This window comes from Paroedura picta, chromosome 1 (assembly GCF_049243985.1).
Source record: "Paroedura picta isolate Pp20150507F chromosome 1, Ppicta_v3.0, whole genome shotgun sequence".
NCBI lineage: Eukaryota > Metazoa > Chordata > Lepidosauria > Squamata > Gekkonidae > Paroedura > Paroedura picta.
The window spans coordinates 23,301,938-23,323,048 of NC_135369.1; the positions used below are offsets into that span (position 1 = coordinate 23,301,938).

Below are 21,111 nucleotides of genomic sequence, written 5' to 3' on the forward strand. Positions count from 1 at the left end.
AGCACCGAACCCTGAGGTACCCCGCTACTCACCTCTCTCCAGTCTGATGAAACACCATTGACAACAACTCTTTGAGTGCGGTTCTCTAACCAATTCCCTATCCACTTGACTATCTGAAAATCCAGATTGCAGTCCTTCAACTTATCCATCAGAACATCATGGGGAACCTTGTCAAAAGCTTTACTAAAATCCAAGTAAATGACATCAACCGAATTTCCCCGATCCAGCAAACCTGTTACTTGGTCAAAAAAGGAAACTAGGTTGGTCTGGCAGGACCTGTTGGAGACAAATCCATGCTGACTTCCTTGGATCACCAAATTGTCCTCCAGATGTTTGCAGATCGCTCCCTTTAATATCTGCTCCATTATCTTCCCCACAACAGAGGTCAGACTCACTGGTCTGTAGTTTCCCAGGTCATCCTTCCTCCCTTTTTTGATCTCATTCGAGGTCTCCTTGCTGTGGCCTCCCTCCCGCAAGGCTTTTCTGTGCATGCTTCCTGCAAGCTGCAACATGTTTTCGTTTGTTTTTTTGAAGTCAGAAAGGTGTCTTTCTCCTTCCTTTTTCACTGGCAAAGCAGCAGGTAGGTTGTGTTGGGCTGCATTAGGGCAGGGGTAGTCAACCTGTGGTCCTCCAGATGTTCACGGACTACAATTCCCATGAGCCCCTGCCAGCGTCTGCTGGCAGGGGCTCATGGGAATTGTGGTCCATGAACATCTGGAGGACCACAGGTTGACTACCCCTGCATTAGGGTATGCTATCCCAGCCAAACTCAACCCAAGGAAAACACCGAATGGCACGCAACGGCTACTGACCAGGGTCTTGTTTCTTGTGCGGCAGATCTCCGACCGGACGCGGAGCCTTCCCCCCTGCAGCAGCTCCAGCCAAGAAAGCACCAACTCCTGACGGGATGGGCCACCGAAATAACCGCTGCCTGCCGCCTGCCTTTGGCCGCACTGCCGCTTACGACAAAACCAGGGGCCTTTTCAGGGATTCTCCCGCGGCGGCAGAGAGACAGTGCTTGACGGAGACCTTTGTTTTCTCTCGCCCACCTGGGGAAATAACCGTCCCCCTCTGCCAGACAGCGTGGCAGGATGATGAAACCTGTGCAGCAGGCTTCCAAAGGGCCTGGGGCTCACAACAAGACATGTGCCAGGAGCTGTAGCCAGCCAGCCAGCCAGCCAGCCAGCCTGCTCCCCCCCACCCACCCTATGCACCGCTGATATCTCAGGGAAGGCAGCGGCCTGGCCCATTGGCTACTGCCTACTCTTGCTTCTCAAGGACCATGAAAGTAGCCCCCCCCCCCCCCGACGAGCATCTCATCTTCCTGCTGCAGGGGAGAAGGGGGAGCCCTTGGCACTTTCCAGAGTGTTATGGGTGTGTTTTTTTTAAAAAGCTTATCTAATTTCTGCAGTATTCTAAAGAGAGGGAGGCAGAACCACCCTGGTAGGAGAAGGGATGAGATGCATCAAGGATGTGGCAGGGGCAAACAAACAAACAAACAAAAAGCCACTGCTCCCAGACAGCTGCAGCTTGCCAGGGCAAGGCAGACAGACGCCTTCCCCCCCCCCGCCCTAGCCCACACCACTGTCCATCTGCTCCCTCATCCGCACACCACAGCTTGCAGGTGGCTCTTTTTCCCTCTGGGGTGGAAAGAATTGAACACAAAAGGGTCTAAGCCTAATTATTTTATTATGGTGGGGGAGAGGGAGGGTTCTTCCCTGAAGCACTTCAATATTATTGGAGAGGGGGGAGGATGGGGCACTTACCTGCAGCTGCTGAACTACCCCACGCCCCTGCAGTGCCTTGACAGAGCCTGAATGTGGGACTGCCCCCAGCGATGGTGCAGAAAGCAGTGCCCACAGGGGCATGCACTCCAGGGCCCGCGAAATCTCAGCAGCCTGCGGCAATCCCAGAAGGGCCCATCCCTCAGGTCCCCTTCCGACCCTTGGCTCCGAAAAGCCAAGGAAGAGCACAGCTTAGGAGGTCTGGAACGCACACCACAGCCGGCAATTTCCCTGGCTCCTTAAAAGTTAATTTATTTCTGTGTAATCTTCCGTGTAAACCAATAAAACTGCAGAACATTCAGACAGGCAAAAATTAACACACGCCCCTCCCTACAGAAAGCCCTGCAGCCGACAAGTGGGAGAGAGCCAACTATTCTATGCAGAGAGATGCTTATTCCCTCTAAAGTTCCAAGTTCCTTTGCAGCAGGGAGGGACCGGCAGGCAAACAGGGAAAGTCTAGGATGGAGCAGTTCTTGGCAGCGACCGTTCTGGTCAGGCCAGCAGCTGACAGGCGTTTGCAACAGTTCGCATCCCCCCCTGCCTCCCCAAAGAGGCAAATTGCCGAGCGACTCCGGAGTCTTTCTCTACTAGAACCTCCTTCGAGGATGAGGAAACTCCTTCCGGCTGCTTCGGCAGCAGCGAGGGTCCTTCCCAGCGGACGGAGAAAGGCCGTCAGTCCAGCTTCCTGGCCCCCAGCTTCATGGGTCCCTTGGCCGCCTTCCTCTCCGCTCTCCTGGCTTCCATCTCCTGCCGCCTCTCCTCCCGCTTCTTTCGGGCCAGCTCAGCCTTGCTGGGCCCTGCAGGGATGACAGAGAGACAGGCGTCGGCAGGCGTCCTCGCCTCCAGTTCAGCAGCGGGGGAGGGAGAGGGCAGCTTACCGTGGTCCGACTCCAGCGCTTCCCAGTTCTCCTCCGAGCCCCAGTCTCCGAGCCCCTCGGTATTTCTCTGGAAGCAGACAACAGGGGGGTGTGAGAAGGGGAGGAGACTGTGGACCACACCTGCCTTGGCCAGAGGGGAGAACGGAGACCCACTTGCCCGCCTCCCATCAGCCCCAGAATCCAGGCAGAAACCGACATTGAAGAGAGGGCTTGCAGGGCAGATCGGTGAGGCTGCAGCCACTGTTACCGGTTGTGCCGATAGGGAATGCCACTGAAGACTAACAAAACTTATGCTGGAATAAATCAAAGACTGACAATTCACACACGTAAAGCTGCCTTGTGCCCAATCGGGCCCATCGTCCATCAGACCTGCAGCAGCTCTCCAGGGTCTCCGGCAGGGGTCTTCCACAGACCTTGTCCTGGGAGATGCCGGGGATTGAACCTGGGACTTTCTGCATGCCAAGCAGATGCTCTGCCACTGAGCCACAGCCCCTCCCTGCCCAGCACCATTCATTCCAGCATAAAATTCAAGGGGCTGGTGGATCTGTTTGGTTTTTCTTACTATTCAGAGGCTCATTTCCAACCGCCTCGTGCCCCCTTGTGCTGAGCATTCAGTCGGCCTCCCCTGGATGTGATCCACGTGGCCCATCGCAGGTCTAAGCCTCGGCTGCAATTCAGGCCCAGGGGAAGGGGGACGGAAAGGTAACAGAGGCCCGGCCCCTACCTGGCTGTCTGCTGCTGGCTTTGCTGCTAGGGACGAAAAGGGATCCTGCTTCTGGGCCGTGGCCACGCACTCCCAATTGTACTCGCTGGCCAGTCTGGTGCCCTCTGGTGGGGTTGTGGCAGCTTTGGGGGCCAGCCCTGCGGTCAGGTCCCCTTCACAACCGCTGCCCCAGCCCTCGTCCGCCGCGGAGCCCTGCCCCTTCCGGCGGCCCCAGGAGGACTCCAGTTCCCAGTCGGAGGTATTCCAGTCAGAGTCCTGCTTCGCCGAGGAGCCGGCTGCCTGCAGAACACCACAACAGCTTGTGGGGGTCAGTTCGCATTGAGGGACAAGACTTGTGCTCAAAACCTTCAAAGCCTGGCTTCTCTCTACATGGAAAGCCTACTCTAGAGCAGAGTCCCAAAGGCAGAACACGGGTTTTCACTGAAAATACATGCAGGTTCCTAGTTCGCATGACCAGACAGTGGGCTGGCAGCCGCTCAAACCCTGGTGTTCTTTGTCCCTTTCCCCCAACTGCTCAAAAGGCCTTTCCAATGGGTCTCTAGAGCTAATTCCCCTCAGCAAATGAAGATGGGAGTTTTAGGGGAGTCTGTGTCCATAGAGGGGCTGCCCGGGCACAGACTTACTGTCCTGCCTCCGCTTTTCTTGGCTGCTGTGGTTGGCTCCTGCCATCCAGGGCTGTTCCAGTCCTCGGAGCTGCCAGGTCGCTTGGGCTGCTCAGCCTCTTGCTGCACACCAAGAAAGAAAACGAGAGCTCGGTCCTCGAGGACTCCCCAAAGCCAGACAGCTGGCCCCAGCCCTGCAACAGCGCTCTGATAAGGAAGGCTGAGCGGGAGCAGCCCGCAGTGGTAGCGGCAAGCCGCAGACTGGCACCTTGTTTAGCACATTTGTATGCAGATTTTCCACTCAAATGTGTACAAAGAGGTTTACAATATGAACAAAAGGTACAAAACAATTGAGAATGGAGTACAACTTGAAATGTGTGAGGACAGCTGCTTTTTTCTAAGCAGCAGATAGTTCCGGCAACACAAGCTAGAGCAGGGGTAGTCAGCCTGTGGTCCTCCAGATGTTCATGGACTACAATTCCCATAAGCCCCTGCCAGAAAATGCTGGCAGGGGGCTCATGGGAATTGTAGTCCATGAACATCTGGAGGACCACAGGTTGACTACCCCTGAGCTAGAGGATGCTTAGCTGGAGCAGAGAGGTCCGCTGTACCCAAAAAGACCAAGTCAAAGACCCACAAAATCCAGCCCTGGCCCTGCCCTCCCTGCGCTCCTTGGCCGAGCGAGCTCCCCAGGAGTCCTCCCATTCTCACCTCCAAACTGCCCCAGTCCTCATCGTCCCACCGGTCAGCCAAGCTGTCCTCCTCTGTCACGTCCTCCTCCAGGTCCCAATGGTTGGATGAGGGGGCTGCTCTCCCTTCTGCAGCAGGGGGTGGCCCAGTCCCTTTAACACGCAGAAGGCTGTATTGAGCAGCTGAAACAAGACTCGGCCAGAAGCATGGCTGCAGTGGGGAACCTGCAAAAGCAGCCAACTGGGGCTTGGCCAGCCATGAGCCCCTATGCCCTCCGTCCATTCTTTCCCTGGCCAGTACAGCTGGCTTGCCCTCGCCATGGCAGCATGCACCAAAGTGGCTTTTCAGCCTTCACTGACCTGCTCTCGGGGGCTCTGCTGGGGCACTGGCTGGCGTCCCCTCAGTCGCGTTCTCCGCCGCTTGTGTTGCCCCTGCGTTGGTCCGGATCAGCTTCGACGTCAGGGACGAGACCCCCGTCACAGCCCACCCTGCCCAGCTGGCGGCTGCCCCTGCCCCAGGGCTGGCAGAGGCTGCCTGGACGTCCTTCTCTAAAGAGATGGCAAAAGGTTCAGCTCGGCCCTGTCTCCTCTCCCAGCCAGCCCCAAAGCTGCACCTCGCTCCTTCCCAGTCCCCGAGGCCGCTCACCCAGTTCAGGGAGCTGTGCCGGGTCTTCGGAAACTGTTTCCAGTTTGGTCAGGAAGCTCCGGATGGCCTTGAACGCCTGAGGAGAGGAAGGCAACAAACAGGAGTCACCAATCAGAGCTTTTCCGAGGGACGATCCCTCCCTACCTGGCTGCAAGGTTCCACCTGTAGTGTCACAAGCCGGCACTCCCTCCCACCCCAGAGCACAGATACTCCAGAGGTTGGGTGAGGGACGCATGTTCAAGCAAGCCCCTGCAGAGGCAGGCAACGTGTTTGGCCCCAGGACCCCGAAGCCTCACATGCCTACCTGCAAAAGGGCTGGTGTGCCAGCAAACCGAAGGGGGAGAAGAGAGGAAGGTGCACTTGGCCGGGCGAGACTATAAGCACGGGTCAAAGAACACAAGAGGCTGCTGGGGCAGCAGGAGAATGAATCTGCGTAAGCCTTTTGCACATGCTTCATCGTGAAAATCTGCAAAATTCAGTGTGAACGCTTCCCACGCTCTGCTGTGGAAAGTTTATACTCCGACATTCTGCAGACCTCTCTGACAAAGCTTAGGTGAAAGGCACAAGAAGGGGGTGGCGCTTCGGGGGAAATTTAATTCTCAGACTGCACCAGCGGCCTCTGGCTCCTTGCTGTGTCCGTGACCAGGCACGCTCAACACAAGGCTCTTCCACGACCCTCGTGGTTCACGTCCAAAACAGATGGGTGGCTACGTGGGCGTGAGGAAGTGAAAGAAAGGTTCAGCAGTCACTTGCTCATGGGTTGCCAGCACACCAGGGGCTTGCCTCCAATAACTGGCCCTGCAGGCCAGGCAGAAGAGTTTGCCGTGCCTCGGCTCCCCACGCTGGCCCTAGAGCTGCCTCCTCCTGCTCCACTGATCTGCAGAATTCTTGTTCCATCACCCATGCCATTCCACCTTGACATTCCCAACCCCCCACCTGGCCCACAGAAAGCCAGCCAGTATCCCACCATCAGACCTCCCCAAATTAAGGGAACCTATAAAATCTACAGAGACTGCTCACTCATGCTGTGCTCCCCCTCCAGCAGGGCTGGACAAACTGTGGCTTTTCCAGATCTCCATGGACTACAATTCCCATGGGCCCTTGCCAGTGCTGGCAGGGGCTCGTGGGAATTGTAGTCCATGGAGATCTGGAGAGCCACAGTTTGGCCAGCCCTGGCCTAGAAGAAGTTTCCCTTTGCATCCTCAAGGCTTACCTGGTCCCGAACCGTCTTCTCTGGATCCATGGTCAACGTGCTGAGCACAGGCAGGATTTTGAAGGCACAGTCGTGCATGGAGAAGAAGTTGTGGGTGGCTGAAAAGCCCAGGACGCCAGCAGCCCGCGATGGGGCAAAGGGGTCCTTTGTGGCCCGGGTGAAGGCCGAGATCAGGACATTCTTCCTCGTCTGCAGAGGAGAGAAAGAACAGCAAGCGTCTGACATCTTACAGAATCTGGGGAGAACCTGGCAATGCCAGCTGGAACCAGTTATTTCCAAAGGGAGGGCCTTGGCTTAGTATGCCTGGTGTGTGTGTGTGTGTGTGGGGGGTAAATATCCATCCCAGCGCAAAAGAGCAGTAAAACAAACTCTGCAAAAGGAGGCCAGTTCAAAAAAAAAGAAAGCTTTTTAGAACAGCCTTTGCCAACATTTTTACCATTAAGAAACCCCTGCAGCATTCTTCTTGCTTCGAGAAACCTCAGAAGTGGCGCGATCATGCAGAATACGGTTGGGAAGCACAGCTTGGCCATTTTGAAGGGGAGGGGAGGGGAGGGGCAGGTCAGCATGACCATATATGGTCTTATCACATGATAAATGTTTAGCAAATTTAAAATATATAGATTAAAAATCAATTCACTCCCACCCATTTGGGAAACCCTTCCAGGGCCGCCAAAAAACCCCAAGTTTAGAAAAACAAGCAAGCAAGCAAAAAACCCATCAAAACGACAACATGATCAAATCAAATTTTTGTCCTGCGCTTCCTATGAGGAACTTGGGGTGGCAGATGTGATTCCTCCCCCCCCCCCCCCCCGCATTTGAAGAAGATGCTAAGTTGAAACTGAATTAAGTTCCAAGCAAGAGAGGCACAGAGGTGCTTTGCCTGCCTTCGTGCTGTTTCTGCAGTCTTCCTTGGCCATCTCCCACCCAAACACAGTCTGTGGTCATCCCTGCTTCACTCCCAAGTCCTGAGAAGACCAGGCTAAGCTGGGCTACCCAGGCTGCTCCCCCCTCCCCAGTTCTAACCCCACAACCATCCTGGGGCACCACTGAAGGAGAGAGACTGGCCCGAGAGGACCCAGTAGCTTACAGGGCTGACCGAGAACCTGCCACTCTTACGACAGCACTGCACTGACTGCCCTTCAGTTCCACCAAACCCAGACGTGCCCTTGAGCAAGGAGGGGCTTTCATAGCGCACAGGGTGGCGGATGCTGATCTGCAGCCTTGCCAGGCTCCCCCCACCCCTGCTCCGTTCTGCTAAGAACCCAACATCCAAAATGGAGAAAGCTCCCGCCCCTTCCTTTCCCCTTCGGCTCCTGGAGAGGAAGCCCCTTCCGAGAGCAGCCGGCACTCACGCTGGCGTTCAGGTAGGGCCCGATCTTGCCGAGGCACACGGTGGTGTTGCAGCGGATGGGCCCCTGGTCGTCCCGGGCTTGGAGGCGGGCAAAGTGCTTCATGAGCTCCACGTTGAGGTTGTTCTCGTTCAGCTTGGGAGCCAAAAGCAGCATGGACTGCGGGGAAAGGGGGATGGGTCAAGATGAAGTGGGACTGGGGAAAGCAAGAAGCAGCTGGACCGCATCGCCAGCCAAGAGCCTTGTCTTCTATCTGGCCTCCCAAAGCCATGGGTGGGGGGGGGGGGGGAGGATGCAGCTGGGCTCCCTCCTGCCCATAAATCCGCCTCCAAGGAAGCCCTGCTCAAGAGGAGCAGGGCCTTGGGCAGACTGCCTCCCCCTGCAACCCAATACAGACCTTCACCGTCTGCTCCCGGATGGCTGGGTTGGTGTCCAGGAAGCCGTGAACAACGTGGGGGAAGATCTGGGTGTTGACGGTGGGCTCGTTCAGGTACTGGATGAACTGCTCCATCTGAGAGACGAACGGCTAGGGTCAGCAAACGACTCACCGGCAGCAGAAGGAGACTGGGCCGCTGATTCACAGAGGACTCCATTCAAGGCCGGAGAGGAGCAGAGGCGGTTTTGCCATCACCTTCCTCTGCCTGGCAACCCGGGTTTTCCACGGTGGTCTAATGGCGGCAGAAGCTGCCGTTGACCCAGCTTAACTTCCAAGCTTCAACAAGGATGGGTTTAAAGGGCCGTCAATTGAGGCGCAATCCCCAAGACCCAGGTCAGGACCCAAAGACCCCAACCCGGCCGATGCCCTCCCTTCACCTGTCTTCTCCCCCACCCGACTTGTCCTAGGCCTAGTCTGCACGCAAGAGATAATGCGCTTTCAATGCACTTTAGAAGTCGATTTTCCTGTTCCGCACAGGAAAATCCAGCCGCGAAAGCACATTGAAAGTGCATTATCTATTGCAGGGGTAGTCAAACTGCGGCCCTCCAGATGTCCATGGACTACAACTCCCATGAGCCACTGCCAGCAGTTGCTGGCAGTGGCTCATGGGAATTGTAGTCCATGGACATCTGGAGGGCCGCAGTTTGACTACCCCTGATCTATTGTATGCAGACTAGGCCCTGATGACCCCAAAGGCTGGTGCCTTGTACTGTCAGCCCCACAACAAATGGCCGGGGGGAAGGACAGAGGAGAGCCCAGTGCTCAGCTCGTTGGCCTCAAGCCTCTCCACACAGCCGATCGTCCTGCCCCTCAGTCCCAGCTGAGCCTCACCTTCAGCGCAAGCCCAGGAAGCTTTCTTGGGAGCAAGTCCCACCAAAGAGGCTTCAGCAGGATTCTGAGCAAACCTGCCCAGGATCACCACTTTGGAGTAGGGAGGCAAATTTCCTCCAAGCCAGACTGGCCCGGAATTTTGGGGAGGGGCCATGGAATTGTGGTCACTGTGGATAGTTGTGAATCCCCTGCATTCTGCATGGGGTTGAACTAGATTACCCTGGAGGTCCCTTCCAACTCTTATGATTCCAGCTTGGTGTAGTGGTTAAGAACGCCGACTTCTAATCTGGCGAGCTGGGTTTGATTCCCTGTTCCTCACAGGCAGCCAGCTGGGTGACCTTGGGCTTGCCACAGCACTGATAAAGCTGTTCTGACTGAGCAGTGATATAAGGGCTCTCTCAGCCTCACCCACCTCCCAGGGTGTCTGTTGTGGGGAGAGGAAAGGGAAGGCAATAGTAAGGCGCTTTGAGCCTCCTTCGGGTAGAGAAAAGCGGCATATAAGAACCAGCTCTTCTATGATTCTAGGACTGCCCTTGGAAGCTTGAACCCAGAAATCAGAGTAAACCCCCTGCCCCATCCCCGGCTGTCCTCTTGTGTCACCAGAAGCCCCTTTGCATCATGTGCAAGTTTAATGCACTGGCTAGCAGATCTGAGGCACCTGCTGCAGTAACCGGATCCTCATGGCCCGGTCGGGGGAAGAAAACATCTTCACAATGACAGGAATGATTTTTTGCTGGTATTCCTGGGCGTTCAGGAACTTCCCCACCTGGAATGACAAAAGGGAGAGGTAGAAGCAGCAGCCTGTTGATCCCAGGCAAGATATGGCCCACGACCTCCCCCTGACCCTGCAACAGTCATCCCTTGACAGGTGCCTAGTTATTCTGATGGGTTAATCAACTTCATCCAACTCATTCATGTGGGTCTGTGTCCCAGCAGTGGGGCTGTGGAGTGGAAAGAACACACCAGTGTTGCCACCCCAAGCGAAGTTACACCCTTCGAGAGTTTTGAAGTCAACAGGCTTAGAACGATGTGATTCTGCTGGGAGACGGCACAGCCAAATTTTGGGGGATCTCCTTTGGGGCAGGAAGAAGCAATCCCCTTCTTTTTCCAACACTGAGAAGCAGACATGAGTGTGATTCCTTCCATCTTCTCAAAAGAGAATACGCACATCATTTAAACGCTTTCAGTTGGCTAAAAAGCAGCTAGTTTAATAAGCCGTTATTCTTACCCAGCACTTATTCTTATTAATTTTTAAATTTACTATTACTCTTAAAGGCTACCACTCTCAGGCCAGCTGGCTCCCAGTGGCTTACATCCAACCAAACACTAAAAGAGTTTAATAACAATTTAAAACACCCCTCCCAACTCCCAATACCTAACCCCATCCAAGCTGCAAAGCTCTCAACTGCCAGGCCTGGAAGACGACAATCTCCCCTAGGAGAGGGGAGAGAAAGGAAGGCAGAGGGCAGATCTTCCAGCCCCCTCCCCTCTCCTCCCTCAACCAGATGCCTGGGGGATAGGCTGCATCTTGCAGGCCCTGCAGAACTTATTCAGCTTTTGCAGGGCCCTCAGCTCTTCCAGGAGAACAAAACTACATGGGTCTTCAAACACACAGGACATCCCTTTTGGTCCACCCTGGAACCCACCCATCGCACTAACCTTGAAGAGTGGGGTGAGGATGACAGCGCCGGCATTGCCAAACTCAAATGCCGTCAGGAGCTGCGGGAGGACCTTGTGGCGGCAGAAATCCTCCGGAAAGGTGTCCAGGTGGGTGCTGAGCTCCTGGAAGAACTTCTGCCGCTCGGCAGGCTCCTTAATCTGGGGGAGGGAAGTCAGTGTGTCACATCCACAGCCTCCCCTAGAGGGAAGGCCCACCAGGCAGAACAAGGCCAGAAACGGGGCTAGGACAGATGAGTCATGCAGGCTCTCTTCACCTTCTTTTCCCCACCCCATACCCGGTGAGGGCAAGATCGCCACCTGGGAATGGGAAAGCCATCCAGGATACTGCATCCGCAGAAGACTGTCATACTGTGCTTTATGCCCAAACATTCGAACCTCATCCCCTGGTCAAGCCAGCACTTGAAACGGAGGACCAGCTAAAAGCCCCCCAACCTGCCTGACTCCCAGTCTAGAGACCTGCCTCTCCACTAGTCCCAAGGGGAGAGCCTTTGCCCCTCACAGAGCACTAGCAGCAAAGCTTTAGTTATCTGAGATTTCCTTCCAGTCCTTCGTTGGTCTTTGTCCACCAGAGCCAGTGCAGTGCACCTTGAAACACAGTTTCCCTGTTGAGTGAGGGGCTGTGGCTCAGTGGTAGAGCACCTGCTCGGCATGCAAAAGTTCCCAGTTTCAATCCCCGACATCTCCAGTTAAAAGTACTGGGTAGGAGGTGATGTGAAAGATCTCTACCTGGGATCGTGGAGAGCCACAGCCTGTCTGAGTGGACAATACTGACATTGAAGGACCAAGGGTCACATTCAGCATAAGGCAGTTTCATGTACGGGTGATAGTCCAGGCACAAGAATACTCTCCGCTTTGAATAGCACAAACTCTCCAAGATCAGAGGCAGAAAGGTCTTCCACAAAGGATGCTGGGAGGAGATACTGGAATACTAATGTGGGCCCTTCTGTGTGCAAAGGACGTTCTCTACCACTGAACTGCAGTTTCTTCCCAAATGCCACATCTTCAAGGACCACGGAGAACTCGCTTCCCCTCTCACATACCTGGATCTCCTCCAGGAAGAGGTTGGTCTCCACAAAATGGTTGTCCATGAAGCCTCCCGGCCCACAGCAGTTCTGCAGGAACTTGGCAGGATTAGGCCGCAGCTTTGGGTTGGCGCCGACCAGCTCACAATAATGGGGCACCAAGGACTTGGGGATCTGGAGAAGGGGAGGAAGCAGCAAGATAGGAGGGGCCGTCATCCTTTGACCTGCTGCCGCTGACCTCTGGCCCCTTCCACAACCCATAAAGCCTTGAGGCAAACTCCCCTCCCCCTGGGCCTTCGGGCTCTTTCCCCCTCCCGCTGGGCAGAAGCACTCCTTTGCCACCTTCCGTCTTCAAGGTGCTCACCTTTCCAAGAGACCGGAGGGAAGAGGAGCGGGAGAGGGGCCCGTTGAAGACCTCCCAGATGAGGCAGCCGAGACGCCACATGTCAGCAGACCTGTTACGACACAGGAAAGGTTAAACAGGCAGCTGACGGTCCAGACACAATTCCACATTGTGGAACTGATTTCTTTTCTACAAAGTTAATATTTTTAAAAAATCAACAAATATGAAACAAGTGAACATCCAGACAGGTTTAAAATGCTAACTCAGCCACGGACATCCCATAATCCACCATGTGATTTAACCAAAACCTCATCCAAACAGGCCACCTGCAGTGACCAAAGTGACAAGATCAGCCAAGTCAAATGAGATAGTTCCATTAAACCAGACTTTCTCAACCAGGGTTTCGTGACACCCTGGCGTTTCTTGACAGCCCTGGAAGAGTTTTCCCGTTGAACATTTATTGGGTGATGTGGCCATAGTCATGTCGACCCCCCCCTCCCAAAATGGCCAGTGATGGGCCTGGAGGGGGAGGGGAGGGGCCCTGGGCAGCTCTGCTTCCCAACCAAATTGTGCCACTGCTGGGGTTTCTCAAAGCTTGAAGAATGTTTCTGGGGTTCTCGATGGTAAAAAGTTGAGAAAGGCTGCATAAAAATTATTTTTGGCAACTCTTCCCGCCCCCCCCCCCCCGGCAATGACATCAATGCAATGCCCAGAGCCCTCAAATCAACTGGAAAACTGAGACCACAGCGCCAAGATCAGCCTGGAAACTGCTCAGAATGCCAGCCAGGCCTCACAGTGGTGTAACATGCAGATACACCAGTGAAACATGGCAGCATAGAAAGCTTGCAGTATAAGCTGCCCTAGACAGAGTGTTCTCAGCACTGAATTCTGAAAATGGTTGAGCTCAGAGGCAACTGGGTGGCCCCAAATTTCTGCGGTGTGACACAGCTTGGACAAGATTTCCTTTAAAAACCTGCCTGCCTATGCAGAGTCTAATGCAGACTGCTCAATGTTTCCCTTAGCAGCCTAGGAGGTTTGCTTTCTCTTGTCCCCAGAGCTGAAAAGTGAGCTCCCCAAGGACCACTCTTATTTTGCTTACTTTGTTTGTTCAGAGCAGCTTTTTTCAACCTTTTGACCACGGAGGGGCCCCAGAGATAATTTTTCAGACGTCAGGGAGCCTCGGAAGTGATGTCAGCTGGCTATGCCCCCAGAAGTGACATCACTACCTGCCCCCTTAACCTTCCTTTTGCTCTCTCCCCATACCTTTACTAGTACTATGAAAGTTCTGCCTCAGGTAGGCCAGAAAGATGAGGAGCTGAGAAGACAGCCCAGACCCCCCTAATACCACACCTCTTCAGAGCTACTGTGGAACCCCTGGGGTCCCACAGACCCTGGTTGGGAATCCCTGGTTTATAGAAACTACAAGAGAAGGAGGAGGAGGAGGAGGAGGAGGAGGAGGAGAGTTGATTGTAAAACCCCACTTTTCACTACTGGCTTGCAATCAACTTCCCTTCCTCTCTTCACAACAGACACATTGTGAGGTAGGTGGGGCTGAGAGAGCTCTGAGAGAACTGTGACTGGACCAAGGTCACCCAGCTGGCTGGCTGGCTGTGGAGGAGGAGAAGGAGTGGGGAATCAAACCCAGTTCTCCAGATTGGAGGCTGCCACCACTACACCACACTGGCTTTTGATCACTACACCACATTGCCCAAGTGCTAGGCATCCAAGGACAGCTCCTTTAACAGTCTCACACACCGATAACACCAGAGAACAACAGAGAGGACCACACCCAGCAGAAGTGGGGCCTGCAGCATCCGCAGGCCTGTCAGAAATCAAAGGGCCCCCAAGCAGCACTTCGGAAACACTCTGGACAATTGGTACAGTGGGGAAATGAAGCTGATTTCCCTCCGTTGTTGTGGAAAGCGTCAAGGCCGTGATATTTTGCAGATCTTACTCAGGAAGCCAAAGCAAAATGCGCAGGGATCTCAGAATGAATTAAATTCAGTTCTCCCACTGTACCAATAGCCCCTGGGTTTTTGCTCCATGCTTGGTGCGGCCCCCTCCTTTTCCCGCATCAAAAAAAACTCACCATTTCTCTCCGAGGGCTTTGCTGTTTTCTGTGAGCTCAGGTGGGTCGTATTTCTCCAGCTCGGGGACCCCCTTCCGAGGTATGGTGCTGTCGCCCACCGCAGAGCACATGTAATCCAGACCGCCCAGCTTCCACTCGCCGGCCCGGTCCACGAACACGGCTGCTGCGCACACATTGTTGTGGATGAGGTGACAGTCGTTCACCAGGAAGCTGAGGGCTTTCTAGAGAGGCAGGAGAGACCAGGGCAGTGGGTGGGAACTGCATGCCTCCTTCCAAGATCTCTTTGCCCCATGTATATCTCCTCCCCCCAGTCTGTTATTGCCCACCGCACTAAAGCCTTGGTGAGTATAACTGCACTGGTTCACACTTATCACTTCTGGTCCCTTTCTCTTCCCATAAACCACTTTGTTTTTGATTGCATGCTCCTTGGGGCAGAGGCACTGAGCAAGATACAACCGAGTAAGACTTCCACTGGAATTAATGAATCAGGGAAAAGCCGCATCCGGTTCTTATCGGCTACACAGATTAGACTTGCCCCATAGGGCTGGGTTTGTTCTCACCCTCGCTTAACATGAATGAACCCTCTAAGATGGCCAGGGAGGAAAAAGGGAGGAGAGTGCCTCCTTTGCTTCATTCATAGATTTAGTATGAACATAAATGTCGGTTTGGAATCCTTTGCTCTAAGGATGGCATGAATTCTAGAGCGCAATGCTGCAGCTAGACTGCTGGTCAGGGAGAGCTACTGAGAACATAGGGCCCGAGCCCAAATCAAGGAGTTGGTTTTGACTAGGGTTGTGCGATTCGGCTGGTTCGGCGGCCGTTCCCTCCGGGCGCAGCCAGCGCCGCACCGCAGGGGGGGGAGGGCGGTGCCGGCAGCGGCGTGACAGCGGGCGCAACCACGCAGGCGTGCCTGTGTGGTTGCGCCCGCTGTCACGCCGCTGCCGGCACCGCCCTCCCCCCCGCGCGGAGTGGCGCTGGCTGCGCCCGGAGGGAACGGCCGCCGAACCAGCCGAATCGCACAACCCTAGTTTTGACCTTTAAAGCCCTACATCACTGGGGACTGGTCTATCCATCTTCTCCCAGATGTGCCTGCCCAGGACCAAAGAACGCAGGGGGAGGCCCTCCTGACTGTCCCATCAAATGAAGAAGACCATTTGGTCGATATTCGAGAGCAGGAGGACTTTTCGGGGGCAGCCCAGGATTGTGGAACTACCTCCCCAGGGCAGTGTGCCTGGCCCCCCTCACTTTCAATCTTCAGGAAGAAGAAGAGTTGGTTCTTATATGCTGCTTTCTCTACCCGAAGGAGTCTCAAAGCGGCTTACAATCGCCTTTCCTCTCCCCACAACAGACACCCTGAGCGAGCCTTGGAATTACTGCTCAGAACAGCTTTATCGGTGCTGTGGGGAGCCCAAGGTCACCCAGCTGGTTGCATGTGGAGGAGCAGGGAATAAACCCGGCATGCCAAATTAGAAGTCCGCACTCCTCACCACTCCACCAAGGAGACCGCTGAAGACCATTTTATTTAGGACTGAATCCTAGAATTGGAAGGGCCATCCAAGCCACCTAGTCCAACCTGCTGCTCAGTGCAGGATCAGCCTAACGCATCCAGGATAAGTATCTGTCCAGCCGCAGCTTGAGGATCTCTAGTGAGAGGGAGCTAATACATGAAACTGCGTTTGGTTTAGTTCATTAGTAGTCCTGACTTGTGATTTTAAATCCTGTTGTTTATGTTTTTAATGTACTTGATTTTATGTGTTTTTGTCTGCTGCTAACTGCCTTGAGCTCCGTAAGGGAGAAAAGTGGCAAATGAATGCATTAAATAAATAAAATAAATACTCCTACGGTACTTCCATTAAAAATTATAACTACGCTTCCTAATCTTTCTGTTCCCCGTTGTCTTGATTCCCTGACCGATCTCCTGTCTCTACAGCTTCCCTTCCCCTTCTCGCCCACTTCATTCTTTACAGGTCTCCAAACTGAAAATCCTTTCTCAAATCCTGCCTGGGCATTCTCTCATTTCAGCCTGAATTCAGCAAGCCATTCATTCTGCCCCCCCCCCCCACCAACTTGTACATGACTTGCTCTTGGGCAAAGGTAATTTAGATGAAGCCGTTTTAATACTGTGAAGTGCAAGATAAATGCCATGTGACAAAGTCATTTCCTGCTGCAGTTATCTGTAGGTGGCCAGACATTTCTGCCCTTTCTCAAGACCTGCCTGATGCAGTCTCAAGCAGAGATACACAAAGCTGCTTTCTACTGAGTCAGATGACAGGCCTGGCAAGGTCCATATTGCCTACTCTGACTGGCAGTGGCTCTCCCGGGCCTCAGTCTGAGGTCTTTCACATCACCTGCTCCCAGGAGATGCCAGACGTTGAATCAGGGACCTTCTGCGGACCAAGCCGATGCCCCACCACTGAGCCACAGCCCCTCTTGCACCCCTGATTCTAGCAGGCTGGCGGTCCCCTTGTCACTTCATTCTCCAGACCTTTTCAGCAACAGCTCTGCTCCCCTTCCAGAGGAAAGATAGAGCTGCTTGTATATTTTCCTCAGCAAAACAAGCTGGGAAGAGGGAAGGGATTTTAGTGGGAAAGTGTTAAAGTAGCTCCCTCATCTTATGTTGGTTTGGTCTGCAGCCACATTTGGAAGGGGGGAATCAAATATCTTGAAGCAGCCCTGCCTCTCCACCTTTCCTTGTTTCAGCCCTATTGCACACATCTGAGCACTATTTGGCCTCTGGCCTAGAAATGCTGGGGCCCCTCTGGGATGAGGAAGGGCCCAAATTCAAGCCTGCTCCTGCTTTAAACCACCTCCTGTCTCTCCCCCCTCATTCCTCCTTGAGCCTGCCTGTTAATGCAGGCAGTGATGTCACTTCCAGTGGCATGTCACTTCTGGGGGTGTGGCAGGGAGACATGGCCAGCTGACACCACTAGAAGCCTGAAAAATTATTGCAGGGGCTCCTCCATGGTAAAAAGTTGGGAAAAGTTGCACTAGGGAGAGCGTTCTACCAGGCCAGGGCTAGGGCCAAAAAAGCCCTGGCCAAGGCCATTTACCTCTTTGAGGCTGAGGACCCTTAGCAGATGCTGATCACTTGATCTTAATGATCTTGGGTCACAGAAGAAGAGGCGGTTCCATAGATACCAGGCTCCCAGACCAGTTAGGACTTTGAAAGTAAGAGTCAGAATTTTGAATCTGATTTGGTCTTCAATTTGGAGGCAGTGCAGCCGGGAGAGCACAGGTTTAGTGTGTGCTTTCCACTGTGCCCTCGTAAGGACATGAGCTGCTGTGTTCTGGACCAGCTGGGAGTTTCCAGAGGACTGTCAAGGGTAGCCCTATATAGATTGAATTACAGAAGTCTAGCCTGGAGGGGATCCTTGTGTGGATCACAGTGGCCAGGTCAAGTGACAAGAGGTGTCAGTTGTCACGCCTGGCAGAAGTGGTAGAATGCCTAGTGCACAACAGTCGTGACCTGGGCCTCCATAGATAAGGAGACATCCAGAATCACACCCAAGCTCCTGACTATGGTCTAAGGCAGGGGTAGTCAAACTGCGGCCCTCCAGATGTCCATGGACTACAATTCCCAGGAGCCCCCTGCCAGCGAATGCTGGCAGGGGGCTCCTGGGAATTGTAGTCCATGGACATCTGGAGGGCCGCAGTTTGACTACCCCTGGTCTAAGGTGTTAAATTGACCCTGTCAATTGCATTACTTCCCCCCCCCTGGCATGTCTACCCAGCACTACTCCCCCCCCCCCGGCATGTCTACCCAGCCAATGGACCTCCATCTTAGCTGGATTCTTCAGACGACTCTGCTTGAGCCAACGTACCATGGCCTCCAGAATCTGGCCAAAAATCTGAGGCCCACCCATCAACCACCCAGAAATAGCCAAAACTGGAAGCTTAAGTACCTCAAGAGTCTAGCACTGACTGTATTTTCATTGTTTTCACTACTCTGAACTTCATATTCAGTCCTTGGTGCACTTTATACATTGACTGCTGAAATAATGAAACATGTTTTACTAAATTCAAAGCCTGTTCGTCAGAATGAGCTTTGAAAGGCCCCCACTGCGGCCGCCTAGCACACCCGGTGGCCCAGCGAAGCGGCGGGTGTGCTTGGTAGGCCCCGTGGAATCCATCCCCGGCCCCCTCCCCGCTGGCGAGGATCTGTTATGGATTACAAATTGGTTAAATGACAGGAAGCAGAAACTTTCCCAGACATTGTACATCCCATACTCTGGTGACTAGTTGTGATCCTTTAACATACCAAAATACATCATTTTGTATCCAGGATATTAAAGCAAACAACAGCTTAGGAATGTTAGAACGTCTTCCCAGAGATACAGTATTCCATGTTCTGCACTCTTTGAATATTTCCTTCCCTAACTACTTAAGAACATTAGGATTCAAGTGGGTAGCCGTGTTGGTCTGAAGCAGCACAACAGAACAAAATCAGAGTCCAGTGGCACCTTTAAGACCAACAAAGATTTATTCAAGGCGTGAGCTTTCGAGTGCAAGCATAGTCTGAGGAAGAGTGCTTGCACTCGAAAGCTCACGCCTTGAATAAATCTTTGTTGGTCTTAAAGGTGCCACGGGACTCTGATTTTGTTTTGCTGTACTTAAGAACATCTGGGTGCAAACCTTACTCTTTATCTGCCTAATTTCAAGGTTGTGACTAGCAGAGGTGGGGAACATAAGAATGTATCAAAAAATTACAGGACTTGCTCTTTGAACATGCCTCCCCCAGAAGATTTGTCTGAAACCAGAAGAGCTGAGCATCAAAAGCTGCCTGCCTGAGCAAATAGATCACTTGGAAAAGGTGTTTTTTTAACCAGAAAGGCTCCAAACCATAATCTCTCACACCACTCATCACTCCAGAGGACTCACCACTATCTGATGGAAACCCCACGAGATCTCCAACTCGCTCAATCCCTTCGCTTCGCCTCGAGACTCCAAATAGGCCCGCAGTGGCACCACCGGCTCAGTCACCACGTGCAAACATTTCTCCGTCTGCCAAAGCAAACAACAACTGACTCCGGCTCCCACGTCAGGAGCAAGAGTGTCAAAACTGGGCCAGGAGCAATCCACTGGATCCCCCTCTCTGCCTTTACCCCCAAGGGAGGGCTGGGCAAAGCCAGGAGGTTTGGCACCACAGAAACATCCATGTCGGGGAAGAGTGCAGGCAGATGCTGGTGCAGGGCTGGAAGACACCTGGCATGGCAGCCTTGCAAGAGCAGGTATAGTGAGTGACGGTTTCTGCTTGCCCCTTCCCAGCCTTGTGTTCCAAGATGGAAGAGAGACAGCATGACCATGTTACAAGGTACAGTTCTGCTCTCCAGGAAGCAGGAATATTTTGCTAGTCCTAATTGACAGGAGAAGAGGACTGGGGAAAGCGCGGCACAGGTGCGCCCAACCTAGCCAGCCTTCAAGCAGTGCTTTGCAAGCAAACCTGTCCATCTCCTCCGGTGTAAGGACCAAGAGTCCCCTGTCCAGTCCCAAAGGCAAGCGTAGGTGGGCTCAGCTCCTTAGAGCAAGGCAGGAATCTGGGCCCCCAGCCCTAAAGTCCCCCCCTCCATCCCAGCCGCCCTTGTCGCCCCCCCCCCAGCCACGAGCCCCAGAAGTCACCCCTGAATATACTACCTCTAACCCGTCAATGTAGGACAGGACGTTGGGGTGCCGCAGAGTCTTCAGGTGCTTGAAGGCGGCCTTGGCCAGCTGCGTGTGCTCTTCCGAGCCGGGCTTCACGTCGTACACAAAGAGGGACACTGGATCGCCCGTCGCCTGGGGAAGGAAGGTGGGGACAGGTGCCCCAGGGGGCGGTCAGCAAAGGACGAGGGGCAGAGGAGATGCTGCTGATCCCTTCCCGCCCAGGGGATGCGGATGCTGCTCCCCATCCCCACCCCGGGACGGAAAGGGGACCGTCCTCTCCCACGGGGCAGAAAGGGGACCGCCAGCGCTGTCCCCTGCGGGCGCCTCCACCTTAGCCCTAGCCCAGCAGAGGGGCAGCCCCTGGGCGACGTGGCAATCCCTCTCCCTCCTTCCCTCCCTCCCTCCCGGGGGAACTTCTGCCTGCGCCCGCGCCCACCTTCCTCCTGCCGCGGTGCAGCTGCCAGGGCCCGCCGGGCTGCAGCGGGGGCTCTTGCGGGGCGACACTCTCGAAGGGGAAGTCGCGGATCGGGTCCCGGGCGAAGAACCACATCCTGGCGGGGCTCGGGCTTCCCTCCCCCGGCGGCTCGGCGGAGCGGCCCCGGCAGGAGGCGCCACTCGACCCCGCGGCCCCGGCAGACTCAGCCCCGGATCCCCGCGGGACGGCCCCGGAAGTGGTTGCGGCGCCAGCGCGGAGGGAGCTTCTGGGCATGTGCAGAGTCTCTCTCTCTCTTCCTCCCCCTGCCTCGTAAGCAAAGAGCAGCAGCGCCGTGCACCGGCGGGAGGAGCCGCCTGCGGGAGGGAGCGGTGCGCCGCTGGAGGAATCTCTGATCGGCCCGGGATGCACCTAACGCCGCGTGCGGAAACGCCCCCGATGCCCCCTCCGGCATCCTCCGAGCTCCCCCGGGGCTCCAGTGGGTCCCCCCTGCCCTTTTCTGCGGCTTCTTTTGTCAGTGCGAAGGTCCTCTCCTGTCAGCTGGGTGTAGTGGTTAGGAGCGCGACTTCTAATTTGGCATGCCGGGTTTGATTCCCCGCTCCCCCACATGCAGCCAGCTGGGTGACCTTGTGCTCGCCACGGCACTGATAAAGCTGTTCTGACCGAGCAGTGATATTTATTTTATTTATTTAGATTTATATACCGCCCTCCCCGAAGGCTCAGCCTCACTTCCCTCCCTCTGTTGTGGGGAG

At 54.5% G+C, this 21,111-nt stretch overlaps 2 protein-coding genes across 4 annotated transcripts in view; one reads left to right on the forward strand and one right to left on the reverse strand.

Annotated features, from left to right (window-relative positions):
* Positions 1-2,085, forward strand: part of CDC42BPG (CDC42 binding protein kinase gamma) — a 61,875-nt gene extending 59,790 nt beyond the window's left edge. The window contains exon 37 of the mRNA XM_077327553.1: positions 838-2,085. Within this exon, the coding sequence (XP_077183668.1) occupies positions 838-903 (66 nt within the window). The 3' untranslated portion in view covers positions 904-2,085. The remainder of the gene's footprint in view (positions 1-837) is intronic.
* On the reverse strand, positions 2,021-20,610 carry SCYL1 (SCY1 like pseudokinase 1). 3 transcript variants are annotated; one of them, XM_077327562.1, is made up of 18 exons: positions 20,363-20,610; positions 19,918-20,058; positions 19,165-19,287; positions 14,287-14,507; positions 12,219-12,309; positions 11,873-12,028; positions 10,812-10,970; positions 9,811-9,918; positions 8,283-8,396; positions 7,889-8,044; positions 6,537-6,725; positions 5,324-5,399; positions 5,038-5,226; positions 4,700-4,830; positions 4,010-4,111; positions 3,387-3,665; positions 2,663-2,729; positions 2,021-2,581 (listed from the first exon to the last, which is right to left on the reverse strand). In XM_077327562.1, exons 1-18 carry the CDS (start codon positions 20,474-20,476, stop codon positions 2,457-2,459), a joined length of 2,541 nt encoding a protein of 846 aa, XP_077183677.1. In that variant the 5' UTR covers positions 20,477-20,610; the 3' UTR covers positions 2,021-2,456. The 3 variants fall into 3 exon arrangements, with proteins under 3 accessions (XP_077183677.1, XP_077183687.1, XP_077183697.1); XM_077327572.1 differs by lacking the exon at positions 4,010-4,111; XM_077327582.1 differs by lacking the exon at positions 20,363-20,610 and having other exon boundaries at positions 19,925-20,058.
* Between the last annotated feature and the right edge of the window lie 501 nt (positions 20,611-21,111).

Excerpts from the sequence above, each read along its gene's own strand:
- SCYL1 (XM_077327562.1), bottom strand. The coding sequence starts at position 20,476 with ATGTGGTTCTTCGCCCGGGACCCGATCCGCGACTTCCCCTTCGAGAGT. Across the intron at positions 12,310-14,286 it reads AAAGCCCTCGGAGAGAAATG|GTCTGCTGACATGTGGCGTC; the intron begins GTGAGTTTTTTT and ends GTGTCGTAACAG. Across the intron at positions 2,582-2,662 it reads AGCGCTGGAGTCGGACCACG|GGCCCAGCAAGGCTGAGCTG; the intron begins GTAAGCTGCCCT and ends TCATCCCTGCAG.